Source organism: Neofelis nebulosa, chromosome 16 (genome assembly GCF_028018385.1).
Source record: "Neofelis nebulosa isolate mNeoNeb1 chromosome 16, mNeoNeb1.pri, whole genome shotgun sequence".
Lineage (NCBI taxonomy): Eukaryota > Metazoa > Chordata > Mammalia > Carnivora > Felidae > Neofelis > Neofelis nebulosa.
Window position 1 is genome coordinate 61925490 of NC_080797.1, and position 22075 is coordinate 61947564.

Sequence of the window (22075 nt, forward strand, 5' to 3'; positions counted from 1 at the left end):
GTCTGAGCGCTCCAGCCACTGCTTGCGGCTCTCTGAGGCCCGGCGTCGCTGCAGTCCCAGCTGCCGCTGCCATCAACCTGCGGAGGCGGGGCCTGTGGCGGGGGCGGGGCCAGAGCTGCCCCGCCCCTTCAGCGGCGGGAAAGTTGAGCGCAGTGGACTCCGCGCCACGGTAGCCAGTCCGCTGGCCAAAGAAAACTGTCAAAAGTAATTGAATGTGTACACGCGGGTTGTGCGCACTCCTTCCCGCCCTCCGTGCCTCCTGGGTGGGCTGGGCATACCGAGCAAGATTAGGTGCCTTCGCGCCGCATTTCTGGTGCAATCGCACTCCCAACTTAGCCTGTCCCGGCTGGCGGGCCCGGTCTTCGGGACTGAACGCCCAGACCCTCCTGGGGAGAGGTCCCGCAAACTGCTTTGAGGGAGTCATTTCAACCCTTGGATGAGGGCCTAGGCTGGCCCAGGGCAGCTCCAGAGTACCTGACAGGGGGCACTGATGTTACTGTCATTGTTGTTATTAATGGCTGTAACGACCACTTCAGAACCTAAAACGTTGGCACTGTAGGCATTTCACCCTTTTAGAGAGGATTCCATGGAGCAAGGCAGAACACAGCCTAAAGACTGGGTGGGGGAGTGAATCCACCTTGACCCCATGGGAACACCAGATGCAAGGAGAAGCAGCTGCCACAGGCCTTCAACAACCAAATTTTAGACGCCCAACCTGACTCTTAAGTCTTCCGGGATTTGTTTGAATTGATGGCCAGCTGTGTTCCAGGGAAGTCCCAGCCCTCATTCACTCCCGCTGGGATCTATGGATCTGAGTACTGATCAAGATTAAGAAGGAAATAGGGGTGCCTGGGTGGCTCAGTAGGTTAAGCATCCAATTCTTGGTTTCAGCTCAGGTCATGATCTCATGGTTCATGAGTTTGAGCCCCCTGTTGGGCCCTGCGCTGTTGGTGCAGAGCCTGGTTGGGATTCTCTCTCTCCCTTTCTTTCTGCCCCTCCCTCTGCTTATGCTCTCTCTCTCTCTCAAAATAAATAAGTTAAAAAAAAAAAAAGACTAAGGAGGAAATAAAAAGAAACCTAATCAAAATACAGCCAGTGAAAAACAACTAGTCCCTGAAGCTGCTGTACACCCAGTATCCACCCACTGCCTGGATTTCTTGCTCTGGATCATAAGGCCCTTGGAGGCCAGCATGAGGCCAGGTATTACCTCTTCTTCTCTAGGGCACACCTGGGGATCAACGGAACAGCCCTGGGGAGGGAAGATGGTGGAAAGCTCAAAGGCCCACACAAGGGTCCTTCTCAGGAAGATTCCAAGTATCCAGTGGCTTGTAGGGGAACAGAACCAGAAACTGTTACAGGTGCTCCAGAAAGAATTCGTGGCATGGAGGGCCTTAAGGGCAATGAGTCTCCCTTTTACCTAAAGATTCCAGGTACATGATTAGGAGGAAAAGACCTGAGTGAGTCAGTTGCTCCTTAATAACAATAGCTCACGCCTATTGTGTGCCAGACACTGTTCTAAGGTCTTTACACATATTAATTACATTCTGATAACAGTCTTCTGTGATAGCTATTATTATTATCGCTATGTTAGAGGTGAGGAAACTAAGGTACAAAGAGATTAAGTAGCTTACCCATCAGTCAACTGGTAGTTCGTGGAGCTGAAACTTTTATTCAGTGGTCTGGCATCTGGGTCCATGCTTTTCAGCACCATGCATTTCTGCCTCCTCTTGAAGGATAATGCTACTTTATCTCACAAGTGCTGATCCTGAGAGATACTCTCTGTGGCACAAAGGATGCTTGGACTAACTAGAAAACTGGAGCTCTAGCCCTGGCTCAATCACCCCATTTTTGCAGTTCTCTGAGCTGTAAAACAAAGAGAGCTGGGTCAGGTTCTTTCCAACTCTGCACGACCTGTTGGCAGAGAAGGGATTTGACATGTCACCTTCTACCTTGAAGTGACCTTTTCTTCCCTTTCCTTTCCTCCTCTTTAAAGAGCACTCCATTCTAAAGCCCCCTCCCCTTTTTTCAAGTTTATTTATTCTGAAAGAAAGAGAGAGCAAGCAGGGGAGGGGCGGAGAGAAGGAGAGAACCCCAAGCAGGCTCCACGCCAAACTTGCAGAGCCAGACAAGGGGCTCCATCTCACAAACTGTGAGATCATGACCTGAGTGGAAGTCAAGAGTCAGATGCTTAACCGACTGAGCCATCCAGATGCCGGGAGCACTGCATTCTAGACACAAGAGTTTGAGACTAGGAAGCAGGATTCTTTTAATCCATCCTGCCTTCAGTTCTATCATCTGAGAGGAGGGGTGCTCTCCAGGTACAGGAGCAGGGAGTTGCAATAATTACCTGGACCAGGCATGTGTCAGCCCTGCCCTCTGGCTTTCTTCAGAGTGCCAAAGATTGACAGAGAGCTGGGTGGGTGGAGCCAAGGCATAAAGAACTAATTAGCAGGAGAAGCCACTGGGTTTGGTGCTTTCCTGTGTGGTTAACCATTTGAACTATTAGCTGAGCTCTGAACTACAATCTGTAGAAGACAAGCATGGATTCCATTTTTCATAGTCATTTTCTGGGAGAGGTGGCCTGGGAACTTAGACATGATTTGGTTCGTTTGCTTTGGCCAGAAAGACTGAGCTTATCTAGACAGGTTGGTGACTCTGGGAACCCCTAGAAAATCTGTGAAATGACCTTGCCTCCATTATCATGCATTCTGGCACTCCAGCCAGAGCCCAGTGATGTGCCCTTTCTACTTGATTTGGATAATTCAGAAAGCAGCAGGCAGACTTCATCTTAGTTCAAGGCAGTGTTTCCTCTGGAAACTTCAGTACATTGTTAGCAATTTGGAAACTGAGCTTTCCCTAGACAGTAGTGCTTCCTTGTATATGATGACTGGCACCACCAAATAGCTCCTGAAGGGTCGGTCTATGGAGGAGTGGGATTAGTGGAGAATCTCTCCTCCCACACCCTGCCTGTTTTAGAGAACTGCCAGTTGACCTCATCTCCCTTCTTCCACTATTGACATTCAATGCTTCTAATCGCAGGAAGGGGTTAAGAGCTTGTACTTCGTTAGAAAGTCACACCTCATTTCTGGAAACCACTCAGTGAGCTGAGGTGGCTTGTGCTCAAAGTCTGTGAGCTCTATCTCACTAATGTCCAGCGGTCAGCCACCCAGAAAATCTAGTCCCTGATGGGGCAGGTCACAGCAGCTGTCCCAGAGCAGACGCTCTGTACCACACATGGCAGAGGAATTTTTGGTTCCTTTGCTTATTCATTCTCCTAACATTCAGGTGACCAGGCCAAGTTCCCGCTTGGTCACTTGATTGGAGGCACAATGTCTGAAATAATCTTTAGTGATTCTATTTCCCATCCAGTCTTTACTTTGTGGGAGGTAGAAAGTTAAGATCCACACCCTCCCCCCCCCTCCCCCCCCACTGAGTTCAGCTAACTGTTAAGGATGTGCATGATGGAGATCAGTGAGAATCGTTCCATGTTTATCATCAGTGTTCTCTTCCAATCCCTTCACCTGCTCCAGCACCACCCCACTTTTGTTGATCAAGTACACATTTCATCTTCAAAATAAAAATTTATTTAATCTGTAACAATAACATTGAATCTGCACATTTGCGCACAAGTTCACATTTAAAAACAGCAGAGCACATCAGTAATAAAAAAAACCTATAATACAAGTGGAACATCCCAACCACCAGGAAGATTAAGGGAGGAGATGAGACCACTCTATATTCTGCTTCAAATGCCTCAGAAAGGTCCCAGAGATTCCAGGGAGCACCTGCTTTATTTAATAAAATGTGAGCACAAAAGTTTGGACTGGCCTGGGGCAAAGGTAACAGTCAGTGGGAGAGTCTTTTGATTTATTTCCTACATTTAAAACAAGTCCTACAAAATAAAGTACAAAGAAAGAAAAAAAAAAAGGCACCTCAAGCTATGCCAGGCAAACCAAAATCCAATAAAACATAAAAACCAAACAATTCCCTGTGGGCCTTGATTGAGAATCATTTCAGGGCCAGTTACCCAGTTTCCAGGTTGGGTCATCAGCTTGAAGTAAGCCCTGGGTATTAGCTCTGCATGTGTAGAGGACACTGCCACCAGTGTCGCTGTGAGGACACAGATGGCAGCTGGTCATATACCCTCTGAGGCATCTTGAAGCCAATGAGGGATGATTCCAGTTTAGAAATCCTGTCCTAGATCTCTGGGGCACTGAGAAAGTGAGGCTGGTTTTCTTTTCATAGCAGGAGCCAGGCCCGGTCACCCTCCACTTCCAGGCTGGAAAAGTACAGAAGCACCTTGCAATAGCTCTCCATGGCATCAAGGAACCCCAAAGCCCTGGGACAGGGTTAGGAGTGTGCAGCTTCCTGCTCTGGTGGCAGGCTTTTCCTAATGTGGGTGTTAGAGGAGTTGAGGCAGCAAATACATTTATGCCTAATACATGCCTTGACCTTTTAGTCTGGAAGGGAAAACAAGGTCCAAGATACTTTCAAGTTGGACTGGTGCTGAAAGAGCTACAATTTCACCTACCATAAAAAAAAAAAAAAAAAAAAAAAAAAAGGCAAAACAAAACTGGACAAAAATGACACTAGCCATTCACTGTTATAACCATCACTGAAAGACACACCATCACTGACTGAGGAAATGACGATTTCCATACAGAGTGTTAAACAGGAGTGTGGGACACAGATGGAAAAATTAGCTCCAGGTCCTCCCCATGTACCAACCAGTGGGCTGACCACTCTGGCCTTGCTTTGTGTGAGGACTCACAGGACAGCCAGGGCTGGGTGCCTGGAGGAGGATACTGAGTGGCTATCAAGATGATGCATGTTTTAATTATCACAATGTAAACAAAGTATCCACAAATAGTTGTCAAAAAGAGCCAAAGAATGGCTTTATTTAAAAATTTTTCAATGCCCTTAAAAGTAACCCTCTTTGCATAATGCTTTCTTAAAAGAAAACAACTCCCACAAAAACACCTTTACCAAACATGCTTAGATCACTTTAAACTGAAATCCTCAGATGGAACGGGTGAAGATTTCTGTGAGCTGCTATGTCTCAGAAACTTCAGGTCTATCCAAAAGTAACTGTCTGGGGCCTTTCAGTAGGAGGGGACCTCAGAGCCTGGGCTGTCTTCCTCAGGCTGTCCTTGGAGTGCTTGGTAGTTCCCCAAATGAGAAAGAATTGGGATAAAGGTATAGAATCAGGAAAATGCTAAAGAGCCTGAAGAGCCCGGGATGCTAAGAATGATCCCAAACATTAAGAATCTGAAAGGCAACCAAAATAAGATGATGATTACTCCACTACAGTACTATAGTTCTACTATAGTATATACCACTCCTAAGTGTTTCTAAAAATCCAGAACGGGTTGGGGTTTCTCTCCTTCCTACTGACCAGGTAACCCTCCAGATTACAGCTCTAAAGTGTGCTCCTGGGGCTTTTACCCCCTGCACCAAAATGTTATTTTATATTTGCACGTGTGCACGCACATACACACTTACTCTCTCCTCCAGAGTAACTTGAGAGCCAGACTATGGTGGCTTTCAAAATAAAGAGAGCAAGAAGTCAAGACTTTTCCTACTCCTGTCCATCTACTAGACCTGCTGTTCCAGGTCTGAGTTTTCCATGAATGGAAAAGAGAAATAGGCCTCCCAAGACTATCAGAAAGTTTGAAGACAAGAAAGTCCGAGAAGTCCTTGAGAGTGCTCATCATGTACTTCCCCTGGACCTCGCTCAGCTATGCAAATAACACAAGAACACTCAGTTGTGGGAGTTTTGAGAGGGCTGGCAAAACCCCGTGGCAAGGTTGAATTACAGGCCCTGTGTAGAAGATGTTTATTTAAGCAGGTAAATTAAATGATTAAAAAAAAAAAAAGGAAGGCAGAGCAAGACTATTTCCTTTTCCTTTTCTAAAAAGTCATCTTCACAGCATTAGAGGATCTCTTCCCCATCTTTGTTCTTACTTAATGCAGGGATAGTGAGCGTTCGACTCGACTGCAGGGGAGTAGAGAGAACAGTGCAATACTGTTGATCCTGCTTGTACTTAATGTGAGGGATGTCACCATTTCAAAGGGTTAATGAGCGGGCACCACTCTCTTCACCTCTCACCCCACCACAACTTTCTGTCTTTTCTCCATCAATAATGGCGGTGGTGGAAGTGCCTCAACAAGACAGGGCCGTTTAGATGGATGAGCCCTGGAAATTCATAACCCTGTCTTGCAAGCCTCCTCACACTGGTACATACCACCTAAAAAAACACTTCATAACATATTAAATATCCAGGAACCACAAAGCCATGTGGATGATACATGTGAACATGTAAGGAAACTATTTAGGGACAGCACAGGTACACAAAATTACTACATCATAAAGACACTAGAGCGGGAGGCTTCTGTCCAATCCACCTCCTGGCAGCGATGTCAGACCCAACCATGGCTTCCACACAGCGACTGGATTCACAGCTCCCCTGGAGCATCTGTGAATAGCCTCAGTCCACCTCTCTGTAGCAGGTCACCCTGCTACCTGCCCCCACCAAACTCCAGCCTCTGACATTCCCTTGACAGTCTAGGTATCCACCTTTTCCTCTCAGTGCTGTGATGAACCAAAAAACCAAAACTCAACTCTGTACTTGGTCAATCTCTCAGCAAGGTGGACATCAACCAGAGCCAACAGAAGCAAATGTGCAAACCTCTTCAGTTCTGATGAGCTGCAGAGGGTGTTTCATTCCAGGCTAAATGCTTCTTGTAAGCAGCTGAAATAAGCTTGTTTATGGCAAGTGCTCCTGTGTTAAGGATCTCCACAATAGCAGCAAAGCAACAGCATCCTAAATGGAGTCATAATGGGTGCCTGCCCTTGGCGGGGAGGGGGGAGGGCTCCCCACAACCTTTCAGCCCAATCCACATGAGAAGCTTCCACCCTGGGCCAGCAGTAACACTCACAGACTCCTTGGCTGTGGTTCAGCTACTGGCAAACAACCTACCCTGGGATTTCAGTCTCAAAGAGAAATCAGACTTCAGTCAAACTGTGATCTAATGGGAGCCTTTAGGGGTTTCTCTGAGGAGGAAGTTACTAACACATAATTTGGCAGGAGCTGGCGATTAGAAGTCTCCATTTAAACAATTAAAACCACCATCAACATATTCTGCAGATTCCTACCAACACCCATCAGTTTTATTTCTGTGCTGTGTGTTTTCTCCAGTTGCAGCTTTACTTCTTTTTAAAAAGAATAAATCAAAAAGATCCTACGACATCAACAACAAAACACTGTAAGAAAGTGACAACATTATGTACATAAATACTGTGTATAAGCTAGAGAAATGACAAATCTTTCAGGAAAATAAAAAAAACAACAACCCATGTCAAGTGTTAACAGTGATAACATTGGTAAGAAAACTTTGCATTCAATGGAGGTTATACATAGGTAATGTAACAATTCAAATATCATCTATGAAATTAAAAAAAAAAAAGGCAGCATTGAAGAAACAGCATGAAGGAGGAAAGTAAACTGGAAAATATGGCCATTAAACTCAGAAGGCCCACAGAATTATTCAAGTAATGGAAGTGTTAAAATCCTATGTAATGTATTCATTTTACAAGAACACACTGACTTTCAATTGCTGTTTTTCAAACCTGTCCCTATTACGTTTTGGTTGAAAGGATCTTGCATTTCCTGGCAGGGAGGGCCAGGATGACCACCTACGTGGAGCCCACTGACCCAGCCTCTCCAGACTGCGCCTCCTCCTTCTCGTATGCATTCCTCTACACAGGACCCCTCGGGTTTCATTTGGGGTTCACTTTGAACTTAAAAATTATGTGTTTGGGGGGAAAAAACCCTATTTGCTTGCTAAGTTTACAAAGCCAGCCACTATTGTGCCTTTCTGTGATGATATACTCTGGAATACCAGAAGAAGTGGATTCTGGAAGACCCCTTCGAAAGCACAGTGGAATTTGCCAACTTGGGGAATTCCTGGTGGGCGGGGGCCCAAGGCTCAGAGACTTGTGGCTGCCCTTCGGCCCAATCTCAGGCTTTGGGTCTGAAGACCAAACCATCATCACACAGGCCCAGGGGAAGAGGAGCATTTCCAATTCCCAGCTTCCTCCCCACCCTCCCCATCTGCTTCCTTCTGCAAGCAAGCAAGCAAGCAAGCAAGCAAGCAAGCAAGCAAGCAAGCAAGCAAGCAAGAGTGCTTTTTCTCAGAGGGCAAAAATGAGGAGCTGATGGGAGCTGATTGAAAAACAGCAATTTGCCTTTGATAAAGGTGCTCTTTGAAAATGAGTATTTTTTGAGGTTTGATTTTTCAAAAAATAAAAAAATGATAAAATGGTCTTGCTGTCCAAATCAATCTCTCACGCACACATACACAGAGAAAAAAACCCTAACCCTGCATGCGCCAGGAACAGTAAAATGACCAAAATATTATAAAATTAACCAATAAAGTGCATGTTCTTTACATATTACACCTGCCCCTTTTACAAACATTTCTTTTAGAAAGTCACATGTGTAGGCTCAGAATCACATGGTATTATAGAAGGGGTTGGTTGTCCGTTTTTTATCATTTGCTTTTTTCAGTCTCCTAAGGGGGTGAGTTCTGCCGTGCTGCTGACGGGGCGCCACAGCCAGCCCGGGAGCCGGGCCTGCACGCTGAAGTCCCTGGGGTTGTAGCAAAGGAAGGCCTCCTTCAGAACTAGTCAATTTGGGTTCTGCCCTGGGGAGCAAACACTGCTGACTGTAACCAAATTCTTTGGCATACTGTACGATAGGCTTCTCCACTGGCTTGCTCTGAGCGATACACTCTGTTGTTTTGAGTTGCTCTATAAAATACTTGGTGGGCTCTAGGTTCTGGGGGGCATCTGGGTTTTCTGAGGACTCCTGGGGCTCCATGGCATGCATGCCTGAGTCTGTTCTGATGAAGGGCTGAAGCAGTTTGAGATGAGAGGGCTCAGAGGAGACAGGCTCTCTATCTGATAAACAGTCTTTACAGAGGTCCAAGTAACCTAACTTGGCAAGGGAAGCTGAATGCCGCATTTGGGCTGTTTTGGTGAGTCCTGCCTGGCAGATCGCTCGGGACTCGATGTCTTTAGTGCGCTCTTTCACCACACTGAGGCTATGGCTGACACTCTTCATACTGTCACTACTAGAGCTATGTGGGGGTTGACAGGCTGCAGGTAATGGGTCCAGTTTTTCTTGTAACTCCCCAATATTATCACCAAGTTTGCTTACGTCTTCACTCCTTAACAGAGAGCCCTCATATGGCACTTCACTGCCACTGGAGAGTGCACCGTCCAGACCTTCTTCCCAGCCGCCCTGCTCCAAAGAGGGCTCGTTGTCTGTGGTGCTGCTTTGCTCTGTGAAGCCTTCCAGGTGAACTACGGCCCGGGAATGTGCGTAATCCAAGTTGGCAGACGGTACATGGGTTGTGTGACTGACAAAAGGTGTTCCTGTCTCCAGTGCCACTGACCGGCTGTTGTCCCAGTCTTCAGGGCTGCTCAGGGTAGAGGTCAGGTTGGTGGGACTGTCGTGCTCAGCAGAGGAAGAATGAGGCAGAGGTAGCAGTGTGGGGTGCAGAGCAGGCTGGTCGGGGCCCAGAGTCCTGTTCAGATTTTCATCCAGTGTACAGAGGACGGTGATGGAATTCTCCCTTTTCACGCTCCTCAGTCCTTGCTCCCCACTCTTTTCGCTGGTGGCTCTTTCACCCCCTTGCCCAGTGTGACTGGGTGACATAATGATTTCGATCTTCTTGGGAAGGGAAAGAGGGACCGACTGTGTCTCAGATCCCTGGCATGAAACCACAGTCCTCAGATCCTTCAGGACTCCTTCCAGCTTTGTTCTAATATCTGACCCTGGGTACTCTTGAAACTCCAGCGGCTCTAGTGCTGGAACAATGGCATTTTGCTCGGAATGGGGCAGCAGGCCAGCCTCAGACCCACTGCATTTCCCTTTGCCCTTGTTAATCTCTGGTTCCTTGGGGACAAAAGAATGTTCTAGGGTAGCTTCATCACTCTTCCCTTTTGGTGCTAGGTCTGCCACAGAAGACTCATTCTTGGAATTCTTGCGGATGGACAATGAGGTACAACCAGGGGCAGCACCATGGTGCTCTTGCTCCTGTCGCAAGCGTTCTTCAAACTCCAAGGTGGCTCGCCTCACAGACCCAGGGCACCACTTGGCACCCGGGTGCATCCCTGGGCCCCAGAGTTCTTGTTCCTCCTCAGCTGGTTCTTCTTCTTCCAACTCTGTGGTGAATGAGTGTGTAGTCAGGCAGCCTTCTAGGTCCCACTTCCCTGAGTCTTTGGCTAGTTCAGGCTGGGCTGTGTAGGAACCTTCATTCTGCTCCAGATTTCCAGGTTTGTTCTCTAGGGCCTGGGCCCTCTCCAGGGGCAGCTCATGGATGGTGTGCTTCTTTGGTGTATGGCATGGGTTGGATAGGATGTCTCCTTTCAGTTGAATCTGTCCAACTCCTTGACTGATGGATTCGATCTCAGTGACGATTTCTTTGACTGAAATTGCATTTTCTGAGTGAGATTGCATGAAGATATCTGGGCTGACCAGCTCTGAGATTGCCTAGGGAGAAACAGTGAGATGGTTATGGCAAAGTGCAGTCTAATTAAAAATGCCAGATGTTGTACTTATTAATCTTCTAATCCAGGAGAACCTTCTGGCTATGAGGACACAAATCACAGAGTGCCTGGGACTGTCCTCTGGCCATCTGTTTTGTCATACAAGAAAAAAACAGATTCATTAAAGACAGAGATACAAAATTAGTTACAGGTTGAATCACTGCCCACTAAACTTTTGTTCTGTTTACTCAAACAGAATTCTGACCCAATATCTTGTTCCAAAAATGAACAGCAGATAGCCTTGGAGGTTCCTATAATCCTTACTTTCCTAAGATTATTAGCGTTCAGGATTTAGGCCATATTGGGATAGATGAGATTTTTCTTTTCTGGCCTATCAACTTCCAGTTGGATTTTTATATATATTTATATTTTTATTTATTTATTTATTTATTTATTTATTTATTTATTTATTTATTTATTTAGAGAGAGCATGAGCTAGCGAGCGCGGGGGAGGGCAGAGAGGAAGACACAGAATCTGAAGCAGGCTCCAGGCTCTGAGCTGTCAGCACAGAGCCCAACACGGGGCTTGAACTCATGCACCATGAGATCATGACCTAAGCCGAAGTCAGACACTTAACCGACTGACCCACCCAGGCGCCCCTCAACTTCCACTTTGATTCTAACCTTATTTAAGAAAAGGAGTTCCATTCAAGGGCTCAGTGGCCACCTTCAACATGCCCAGTGATAGGGCGAGATGGATGAGGTTATCATCTAATGCCTGATTTGGAGACTCACTGCTCCCTTCTCTCCTCTGTCCTGCCAGCTTTCCTCCTGATCCTCCCCCTGCACCTCCTGGCAGTAGCATCCCAGCACATGAGGGCACTCTGTACCTGATCACACAATTTCCAAGTTTGACATGGCTCCTTCTGGGAGAGGTTTACTTGGCTTATGCAGCCATATGCCTGAGCAACTTAGAAACTGTGACTCTCTGACATTTTACTGTTCTACCAGTTACAATTCCTAGATGGATTTAGAACAAGGCAAAAGAAAACTGGCCAACACAAAATCAAGTCCTATGGTGGGGGGGGAAGATAAGGATTTCAAAATCTGGAAATGGCCATTGGACATCTCTTAAAGTGGCATCATGATAGCCATCAATCTGCTTTGTTAACATTTTTATTAGCCTTCAACATATAATATTTCCGTACGAATTGTTTTGGTCTTTCTCCTTCAAAAGAAAGTCAGAACTAGTACAAACTAACAAGGTCAGTTATGCCTTTGGGAGAAATCTCCTGGGACATTAGGCAGAGGTAAACTAGCCAAGACTGGGAGAGAAGCCACAGTGAGCCCAGTGTGTGCATGGGCTGTGGAGAGCGCTCATATGACTAGGGACTTTGCAGAAAAGCTATTTCTGTCGGAGCTGCTACACCCACTGGTCCAAAGGAGAGCTCAAGCATTCTGATTTCCCAGTAGAGAGAAGACAGCAGCAGAGGCAATGAATGTCCTGGGATAGCTGAGACAGAGAAAAGATGAGTAACGGACAAGGTGGTAAATATAAGTAGATAGATATCAGGAGATATCAAAATGTAGTCACTCCCACTGAAACCATTAAGTGAAATTTGGCAGGTGAGAGTAAATCTGTCATCATTTACTTCCCAACTACTGTATTATATTGATCTAAGATACCATTATTGTTTTTAAGATGCATCCCAATTTCAGAAGTGTCAAAATGAGAATAAGTGTGAGTCTTAGCATTGATGATACACAGTAATTCTTTCCCTGGGCTCCTAAGAGTTCATATGCTACAGAGAAGAATCCAGGGATTCTGTCTGCTCTCAATCATTTCCTCAAACCATCCCCCAAGTCTTGGATACTACAGGGTCTGAGATGAGGAACAATCCAGAAACATTATTAATAACATCATCATCAAGAACTCAGCATTGGTTCCTACTCTAACAACTATTCACACATGTCTAGTCTTTGCATTTTCTGAGACAGAAAGAATTTCCCAAACAAATCCATCTCCACAAAAAGGCCTTACTCATTATCCCAGACACTTCATTATTGGTGAGATCTGGTCTGAACTGCAGAGGATCAGGGAAGGGACCTCTCCTTGTGCAGGCAAGACATTCATTTTGACTAATCCCTTCTTCCCACATCCCCTCTCAGAAGTGCTTCTAAAAACACCAAAAATCTGGAAAGATAAGTTTCTCAAAAGGCAATGGATTAAAAAAAATTTTTAATCCTAAATTTTTAAGGAAAGTCTCGGCTATAGAGTCTCTCCCGTACTGCCTTCCTAAATCTTTAGCAACATCAAAAATACAATGAACAGAGCAGACTCCCAACTATTTTATCTTCAAAGAGAACTTCATTAGGTAGAAAACTATAAAGACAGTTTTTACCTTTGACTGTTCCTCATCTATTGAAGATTCTTCAGATGCATGGGGAGTATTACTCAAAGAGCTGCTTCTCTGGTCGTCAGCTGTCACTTCAGAAGGGGTTACTTCTACCACTGAAAGTCGACAGGTCTCACCCCTTCCTCCACCCAGTTCTTCCATCCTTGAGTGAGAAAAAGATCGAGACCGGGTTTCTTGGGAAAGCTCTACAAACTTCTCTAGGGCGCTAAAAAAATCAATGCGATCTGTACTGAAATCTGAGACTTCAGCCTGGCAAGTGGGTTGGGGGCTCGGTGATTCAGGATCAGGGGACATGGGAAGGTCTTTCAGGCGAGATGTCAATTCTTCCAGAGGCAGTAAGTGGACGTTCACATCTGTTTTCAGCGCATCTGTCTCCAGATCTTCCACTGTTAAGTCTGGGAACTTGTTGGCAATTTCTGGGGCCTGTCCAGGTTGGATTAAGGCTTTGGATGCATGGCAGTTGTCAAGAGGGAATTTTGATTCATTGAGACAACACCCTGATGAGCATCCATTGATGTCATTTAGGTTTAATTCATCTTCAATCTGTCCGGCATGAAATTCCCTAGAAGTAAACTCCAAGCAGATCATTCTTTCTTTGGTACACAGGCCCTTCTGATTTTCATCTTGTGGGACAACATGTTCCACAAAGACGGGAGGTATGGGTGGGTGACTCTCCATGGTCTTCACCTCGGCAATCTGGTCTGCTGAGGTGGTGATCTCCTTCTTGTTGAGTTCTAGCCCTGGTTTGCAGATAGGTTCGTGGTGGTCTGAGAGGTCGCTATCTGAATGAGATCTCCAGAGCTTGTTATGTCGCTGTTTGCTGTGGGGACATACACAGGAAATGCCTCACTCTGGTTTGTGAAATCAACCAACACCCACCCAGGAAATCGCTCCCAGATAATATTAAATCTTAACCTGCAAAATGCTTTGTTAATACCCAGTGGAAGAAGTAGGCAATAAACATTTGTAAAGATGCTCAATTTGGGGCACCTGGGTGATTCAGTTGGTTGAGGATTCGACTCTTGATTTTGGCTCAGGTCATGGTCTCATGGTTTGTGAGATCGGGCCCCAAGTCAGGTTTGTGTGTACAGCCTGGAACTTGCTTGGGATTCTGTCTCCCTCTCTGCCCCTCCCTAACTTGTATCTGTCTCTCTCAAAATAAATAAATAAAGTTTAAAAAAAGATGCTCTATTTAACTAATAGCAAAATACAAAAACAAAACAACAAAAATCAATATGATATCTGATTTTTTACCTATCAGACTGACAAGATCTAAAATGGTTAACAGCTAGTGTTGATGATGGCATAGCCAGACAAGCCCTCTCACATACAATCTTGAGTACAATCTGACAATAGCTCTCAAAATTTAACCCTTTATCCAGCAATCAATTCTTTTAAGGATTTTTCTTGGAGAAATACAACTATAGGTGCACAAAGATACAAAGATGTTTACTATGTAATACTATGGTACTAAAGGATCAGACACGAAAAAGAAAGGATTTATTAAAAAAACTTTTTTTAATGTTTACTTATTGATAGACTTTTTAAGAGAGAGAGAGAGAGAGAGACAGACAGACACAGAGAGACAGAGTGAGACAGAGTACGAGCCAGGGAGGGGCAGGGAGAGAAGGAGACACAGAATCTGAAGCAGGCTCCGGGCTCCAAGCTGTCAGCACAGAGCCTGATGCAGGTTTCAAACCCATGAACCATGAGATCATGAGCTGAGCTGAAGTTGGATGCCCAACCAACTGAGCCACCCAGGTGCCTCAAAAAGAGTATTTATTTGAATTACAGTCCATATACCCACATGCTACAGGTACTTTAGTAGAATGTTGTCCAAGATGAGTGAAAGAGCATGCTGACCACATTTGGAATGGTCAGTTCCCAGGTTAATAAGTACAGGAAAATATTTGGAGGTACATCATCAAATTGGTAACAGGGTTTCTTTCAAGGAAGGCAGAATACTTTTGGAGAGGGCTTTACTGTCTTTACTCTGTATTTCTATAAATTTTAAAATTTAAAAATGAGCATGTTTAACATTAATAACTGGGGAGGGGGAAACTAAAACAAAATAGCACCTAAACAATACAAAGAGAAATATTCTATTGGAGCTCATTCCAAGTTCTCATAATTTGGATAAAGAGCTCACAGTTAATCACTGAAGTAGAAATGTGAGGAGGGTGGTAATCTTTCTTGAATTAGAAATCAAAGATGAGGCTAATAAATCCACAAAGGTTGGTAACAGAATGGAAGAGGATATGCATAAAGTATAGGCTTCTTCCATAAGGATCTCTGGATAAAAACCATCAAGCTGAGGTGACACCTGGAAAAGCAGGTGGCCTAAAGGAAGATCACACACACAGATCCATCCTTTAGCTCATTTTACAGAGAGAAGGTCTGATGGGATGAAATTTTAGTTGATACCATATTCTGTAACAAGGGAGCAGTTTCCAAAGCCCTAGCCAAAAAGAAAAAGGTGATGGCCCTGTGGCTGGTCAGAATCACCTGTCCAGGAAACAGGTCTCTTATTTAGGGGTGTGGTTTCCATGACTTACAAGTTGATGAAGAATTACCTAACTGCAGGGTGGAATGGGAAACAGCCCAAAACAATTTACCGCCTGCTCAGGGCCACGCCTGCCTATGAATCTCTGCCGAGTCATGCGCCTGCACTAATGTGAACCCCTGTTTGTTCTCAGCTCTGCACCTGCTCTCAGCTTCCCCTGTCTCGCTGTGGCTTGGGTGGGGCTCTGACTCAGGCCTGCACAGCAGAAGAGTGCTTTTCTGAGTAGGGAACAGGTCATTCTGTTTATGAAGACAAGCTATAATCAATAGCAGGGAGGAAGATAGGGTTTTCACCCTTTCCAAGCTGCATGAACTCTAGCCACCCCTAGGAGGAGACAACATATCACACTTCCCAAACAAGTGAGTGACTGTGGGAGGGGCAAGCTGAATGGTTGGATAGGTGGGGCTTAAATTGTACATTGTGATCAACAGAGGCCAATGTGCTTCCCTTTAAAGTTTCCTTTCTATCTGGACACTCTTGTTTCCTGACCTACATATGGCTCTGTTCTCCAATTTCTATCCCTCACCCATCATGATGATGTTCAAACCTGCACCAAGACCACTCAGCCCCCATGGCAGGACAATTCCTGTGATGCAGATGACTGGGAAGACAGGGAATAGCTGTTCTCACCTTTCTAAGGACAGCTTATCTTATCAGTTAACAGGCAAATGGGATTTTTCTCATGATCCCAAGAACCTTCCAAAGTATGATTTTTTTGAAACTGCCTGCAAATCACTAATCAATCAGGAGGGAATGAGACTAAAATTACACTAATAGGTACCAACAGCGTATGTTTCAGAGGAAGTGGCTGATGTTACAGCTGCTTTCTTTGCCCAGCAGGGATTTCATTCTCTTCCTGGGGGAGATAATCATCAGAAAATATTAGGTCAGGGCTCTGGAATTAAACTGACACCTTCTTGTAAAGGAGAAAGAAAAATCCCAATCCAAAGATAGGTCTGATTCCACTGCCTTTTTCACTTTTGCAATAGCACCTGCAGGGAGAGTGGTGGGCAGCTCTTTGATACAAACAAGACACTCATTACTATGGCCTTTGAAGCACTGCTACTCCAGGGCCCCTTCCTGCTCCCCTCCCTCCTCCTCCCACCTCAGAGGTTAGTAAACTCTGTCCTGAATTTTGTACTTATCATCTTCTTTCTTTATAGTGTCGACATGTTGTGTTTTTGTAAAAATTTTTTAATGTTCATTTATTTTTCAGAGAGAGAGAGAGAGAGAGAGAGAGAGAGAATGAACACCTGAACTAGGAAGGGGCAGAGAGAGGGAGACACAGAATCTGAAGTAGGTTCCAGGATCTGAGCTGTCAGCACAGAGCCTGATGCGAGGCTTGAACCCACAAAATGGCGAGATCATGACCTGAACTGAAGTCAGATGCTTAACCGCTGAGCCACCCAGGTGCCCCGACAGGTTGTGTTCTCAATACACTGCCTAGTTTTGTATGTTGTGAACTTATATAATGAAATCATACTCTATGTATGGATTCTTCTGTAACTGCTTTTTGCCTACACTGTTTCTAAGATTCATCAGGAGCGCCAGGGTGACTCAGTGGGTTGAGCTCAGCTCAGATCATGATCTTGTGGTTTGTGAGTTAGAGCCCCGCGTCGGGCTCTGCGCGGACAGCTCAGAGGCTGGAGCCTGCTTCGTATTGTGTCTCCCTCTCTCTCTGCCCCTCCCCGGCTCCCACTCAGTCTCTCTGTCTCTAAAAGAAATAAACATTAAAAAAATAAGATTCATCAGTGTGTATAGCTATAATTTCAGCGAGTATGATGAATATGCCACGGTTTATGTATCCATCTGTTGATGAACAGTTTTGGCTACTACAAGTAGCACTGTCATGGACATTCCTGTACTTGGTGCATACTTTGGTTTCTTTTTTTTTTTTTTTAATTTCTTTTTTTCAACGTTTTTTATTTATTTTTGGGACAGAGAGAGACAGAGCATGAATGGGGGAGGGGCAGAGAGAGAGGGAGACACAGAATCGGAAACAGGCTCCAGGCTCCGAGCCATCAGCCCAGAGCCTGACGCGGGGCTCGAACTCACGGACCTCGAGATCGTGACCTGGCTGAAGTCGGACGCTTAACCGACTGCGCCACCCAGGCGCCCCCATACTTTGGTTTCTAAAAGATGCTATATATATGAGAAGAAAAGGTGGGTCATAGGGCATACGTGCATCATCAGTTTTACTCAGTAACACCAAACTGTTTTCCAGTGCTGCTTTTTCCAAGCCAGCTTATTCTGATGCTCCATCACTGGTAGGATAGATGTAAGACATTAGATTGTATTTATTATTTTAAACTGTTAATGTTTAAATTCAGCTGACTCCTTCCATCTATTTCAGGTAGGCACCAAGTAAACAAGTTGTCAAAAAGAACTTCAGAGTTGGTTTGTGGCCTGGATGATGCAAATAAGTCTCAGGTTCTTTTCTCCCCTGAGTGACCGTGGGCCTAAATTTGTATTCACATAAACACACTGACACACACATAAGATGACTGGGTCATTCTGGGCAAGAATTTGGCCTTTTACTTCATAAATGAATAGTAAGGAAATCTAATGACTGGACACATATGACATCCATTTTCTTGCCTCTAATTTGCTTTCTTCTTGTTACATGTTTAGTAAAGCACTAACCTACCTTGTTTGAGAAAGGTTTTTATAGAAGAAAATACTGCTAAAAATGGGGTATCAGTTATAGTAAAATCAGAGTGTTTATGGTTACTTTTTAGGGCATGAGGCAGCCTGAAGAAAGGAGGGAGAAGAAAGAGAAAAAGCACCAACCAAGCACGTTCTGTGTGGTATGCATGGTCGTAAATGCTTTAAGATTATTTCACTGAAGGGGCACCTGGGTGGCTCAGTTGGTTAAGCATCTGACTCTTGATTTCAACTCAGGACATGATCTCATGGTTCGTGAGTTTGAGCCCTGCACTGGGCTCTGTGCTGACAGCGCAGAGCCTGCCTGGGACTCTCTTTCTCTCTCTCTGCATTTCCCGCTTGTGCTCTCTCTCAACAATAAAACAAAAACCTAAAAGATTATTTCACTAAAAAGCTATTAAGAAAATCCTTTAAATCTCAATTGTGAATTGGGTGCATTTTTGGGTTTCCTTCTGCTGACTGACCACTGTGCACCAGCTAACTAGACTTCAATGTGTCCACCAGCAAAGCTGGGGAGTGTAAAAGACACCTCTGCCTCTTCTGGCCCTGGTGACAGGGGCGTTCAAAGAATCAGAACTGACATCCATGAAGACATGTGGCATGAACTCTCCCTGGCTATAACCCAGTGTTTCTTCTCTGCTCTTTGTACACAGGAACCTAATCTCATAGACACATGGTCCAGCTTGCAAATGACTGAAATCTGAACTTGTCTAACGGAACATAAATCTGCCAGATACCTGCATGATCAGAGTACAGAATAACAAACAGGGATGTTGGCAGTTTAATGGAGGGTTTCAACACACACGTATACACATACACACATGCGCGTGCGTGGACACACACACAGCCTCTTCCTGTCTCACTCTCATCCCCCAGCTATAATAACAGAAAAAATAAAGTTAGATATAAACAGTTACCAGTGGCTGTTATGATACCCTCACTTTTAGGTCTAAAGGATTATATTAAATATTAGTCTTCCCTAGGCTCTTAAAGACATACTGAAATATGCAAAAAGTCCCTTGCATTTTAGACAGATGGTCACTGTTAGGCCCATACCCTCACATCTGATCAAGAGACTATAACCAATTCATAAGTCACTTACCGGGGCCTGGCATCACTTTGGCAAACTTCACTTCTACCAAGACATCAAAGTACTGAGAGCTAATACACCCTCAAACAGAAGGCTGCCACCTCAAGTTAAGTACCCAGTGCCTCCCTAGACAACCATGGGGCTAGAGAATGCTAGGATCAGGGCTCTATCTTTTTGGGAAAACCACCACGTACTTCCTGGGAGAAGATGTGGAATACAAGATTAAAGCACCTCCACAGGAAATGGATTTCTTTGCAAACACAGTGAATGGAATTTTTCGAAGGACTTTCCTCTTCTGGCTACCTAAGCTGCCAGGTAACTGATAGAGCTTCAGGCAGTTCCAGGAGTCTGGGGCTTTTCTCTCTTTGCTCTTCTAAGCAGGCAGGTCCTAGAGTAGCACTTTACAGCTGGGCAAGAGTCTGCTGGGCCCACTTCACTTGGCAGCTAGCTCAGCAGTAGTCTACAAGTGCTGTTTCTTAACAACACACCAGAGACTGCAGACCCTAATGGCTGTCCACCCAGCAGGCACTCCCACTTTTTCCTAACTCGCAGAGGCCTGATTTGGTTTGGGTATTCACTGTTCCATGGGAGCCCCAGCAGGAGACAGTCTGGAGGGAGAAGAGTAGGGACAGGCCACTTATTCCCCTAGCTCCCTCCCCACAGGGCCATTTCAGGCTGGTGTGTCCCTTGACTGAAGGTTATTTCTCCTCTCTGAAGGTACCTCTTTTTTTCAGGAGTCTTCTTCTAGGTTCTAGTAACTGCTCCCTCCCTCTTTGGGCCTAGCAGCTATTACCAAACAGCTCTGCTGATCCAAGTCCCTTGATTCCACCACAACCCCACACCTCTGTAAAAAGTAGCTTTATAAAAAGCCCTTCTCAAATAATCCTAATCTGAGTATGCGGTTTCTTGCTGAAATCCCAAGTGATGGAGGTATTTCACTACTTGCAGCTAAAAGCAGTTTGTATGATATTCCTAGAACTAAGATTCTAGTTCTTAAAATCCAGGAAATATCACAATATAGGAAATTCCATGACCACTTCCTAATCTAGTTTTTTTTTTTTAATGTTTAATTTTACTTATTTTGGTGGGGGGAGGGGCAGGGAGAGTGGGAGAGAGAATCCAAAGCAGGTTCCTCGCTGCCAGCACAGAGCCTGATGTGGGGCTGGAACCCATGAACCATGAGATCATGACCTGGGCCGAAATCAAGAGCTGGATGCTTAACCAGCTGAGCCACCTAAGCGCCCTCCTATTCTAGTTTCTAATGGACTTACTGTGTCTGTGGGTGGTAGAAGGAGGATCAAATAAATGGCACATGTATATGTCTGTTTTCTGGGAGCCTTGGAGAAAGGAGATGATGGGAATCCCATCAGAATAACCCTTACCAGTATAGAGTATACATTTATACATGTTTTTATTTACAAAAACCTTGTGAGATAGGGTTCTTGATTTTCATTTTGTAGATGGGGTCAGGTGAGGATCACGACTGTGAAGTAACTTCTCAAAGTTCCAGCAAGGGGATGAACCAGAGATGGAAACCAGATCTACTGACTCAAATTCTGTGGTTTTCTCATTCCTCAGGGCTTGCCTCTCCCTCCATGAATCAAGCCCAGAAAGGCAGGATGGAAGAGAAATGGAAAGGAAGAGGCAGTTGTGATTTGTGGATTTATGCTGCCCTTCTTATCCTCATCTAAGATTTTTCTGAAGTTCCTTTAACATCTAAGAAAAACCACATATGCTAAAAAAACCCAACCCAACAGCTTGCAGTAGCCTGGGATTCCAGAATAAATACTGAAATTGGCAGGACACATAGTATCCTTGCTCTTGATGGGTCACGTGAGGACACTGCCTAACATCCGTCATGTGTGTGTCTGGGAACATACAATATTTATGTCTCATCCAGCACTCAGATGCCTCCTTCTTGTGCCAAAAAGAACTGCTGTGTCCTACCTTCTGATCTAATCTAAAAATGTCATCAAAATCTGGCCCCAAAGACCTATAAATTCTTTTTAAGTGGAGGAGACTTGAGTATCCTCCCAGCCTCCTAAAAGAATGGCTCAGATGAAATCATGCCAAGTACTGAGTAAACGGGAGGGGTTTTTTAGTGGAAACCATAATGCTACGCTGTGGCTGCATTTTCACAATACTTCGGGGGTGGGAGGGTGGTCCCTCTGCCTGGATAGGCTGGAAGGCTAGTTAACATTTTGTTCAGGGGAAACACAGCCCAGATTCAACAGTCAAGACCAAGTCATGAGACTCACTAGAGGCAAACTCTGGCACCAGCCCCAACTGCTTCTAGGCAGCTGTGCCTTCATTTGAACAAAACCACCTAGAACATGCCCTCATGGAAAAAACAAAGCAAAATCTAGCACTGCACAGAACTTTAGCATGTGGCATCTCAGGAAACTGATGCTTAAATCCAGTTTAGTATAGGAATCTTTTTCTCTGAAAGCAATGAAGATGGTTATCACTTATATGTGTGTAATCTAAAAAAGCCAAACAGAGAAAGAGAGAATAGAGTGGTGGTATATTAGGGGGTAGAGGATGGGGGAAATGGGGTGATGCTGGTCAAAGGGTACAAACTTCCAGTTATAAGAGTAACAAATTCTGGGGATCTAATGTACAGCCTGGAGATTATAGCTCATAACACTGTATCATATACTACAGCGTTGCTAAGAGAGATCCTAAATATTTTCACCACACACAAAAAATGGTAATTATGTTAGAGGGATGGAGATGTTAGCTAATGGTACGGTGATAATCAGTTTGCAATATATAAGTGTATCAAA

At 44.9% G+C, this 22075-nt stretch overlaps 1 protein-coding gene across 5 annotated transcripts in view; it reads right to left on the reverse strand.

Moving 5' to 3' along the window:
* Positions 1 to 3561: 3561 nt before the first annotated feature.
* The window catches only part of SSH2 (slingshot protein phosphatase 2), a 264730-nt gene continuing 246216 nt past the window's right edge, over positions 3562 to 22075 (reverse strand). For all 5 annotated transcript variants that reach the window (XM_058704062.1, XM_058704059.1, XM_058704058.1 and 2 more), the window contains 2 exons: positions 12958 to 13792; positions 3562 to 10559 (listed from right to left, as the gene is read on the reverse strand). In XM_058704062.1, the coding sequence (XP_058560045.1) occupies positions 8514 to 10559; positions 12958 to 13792 (2881 nt within the window). In that variant the 3' untranslated portion in view covers positions 3562 to 8513. The remainder of the gene's footprint in view (positions 10560 to 12957; positions 13793 to 22075) is intronic.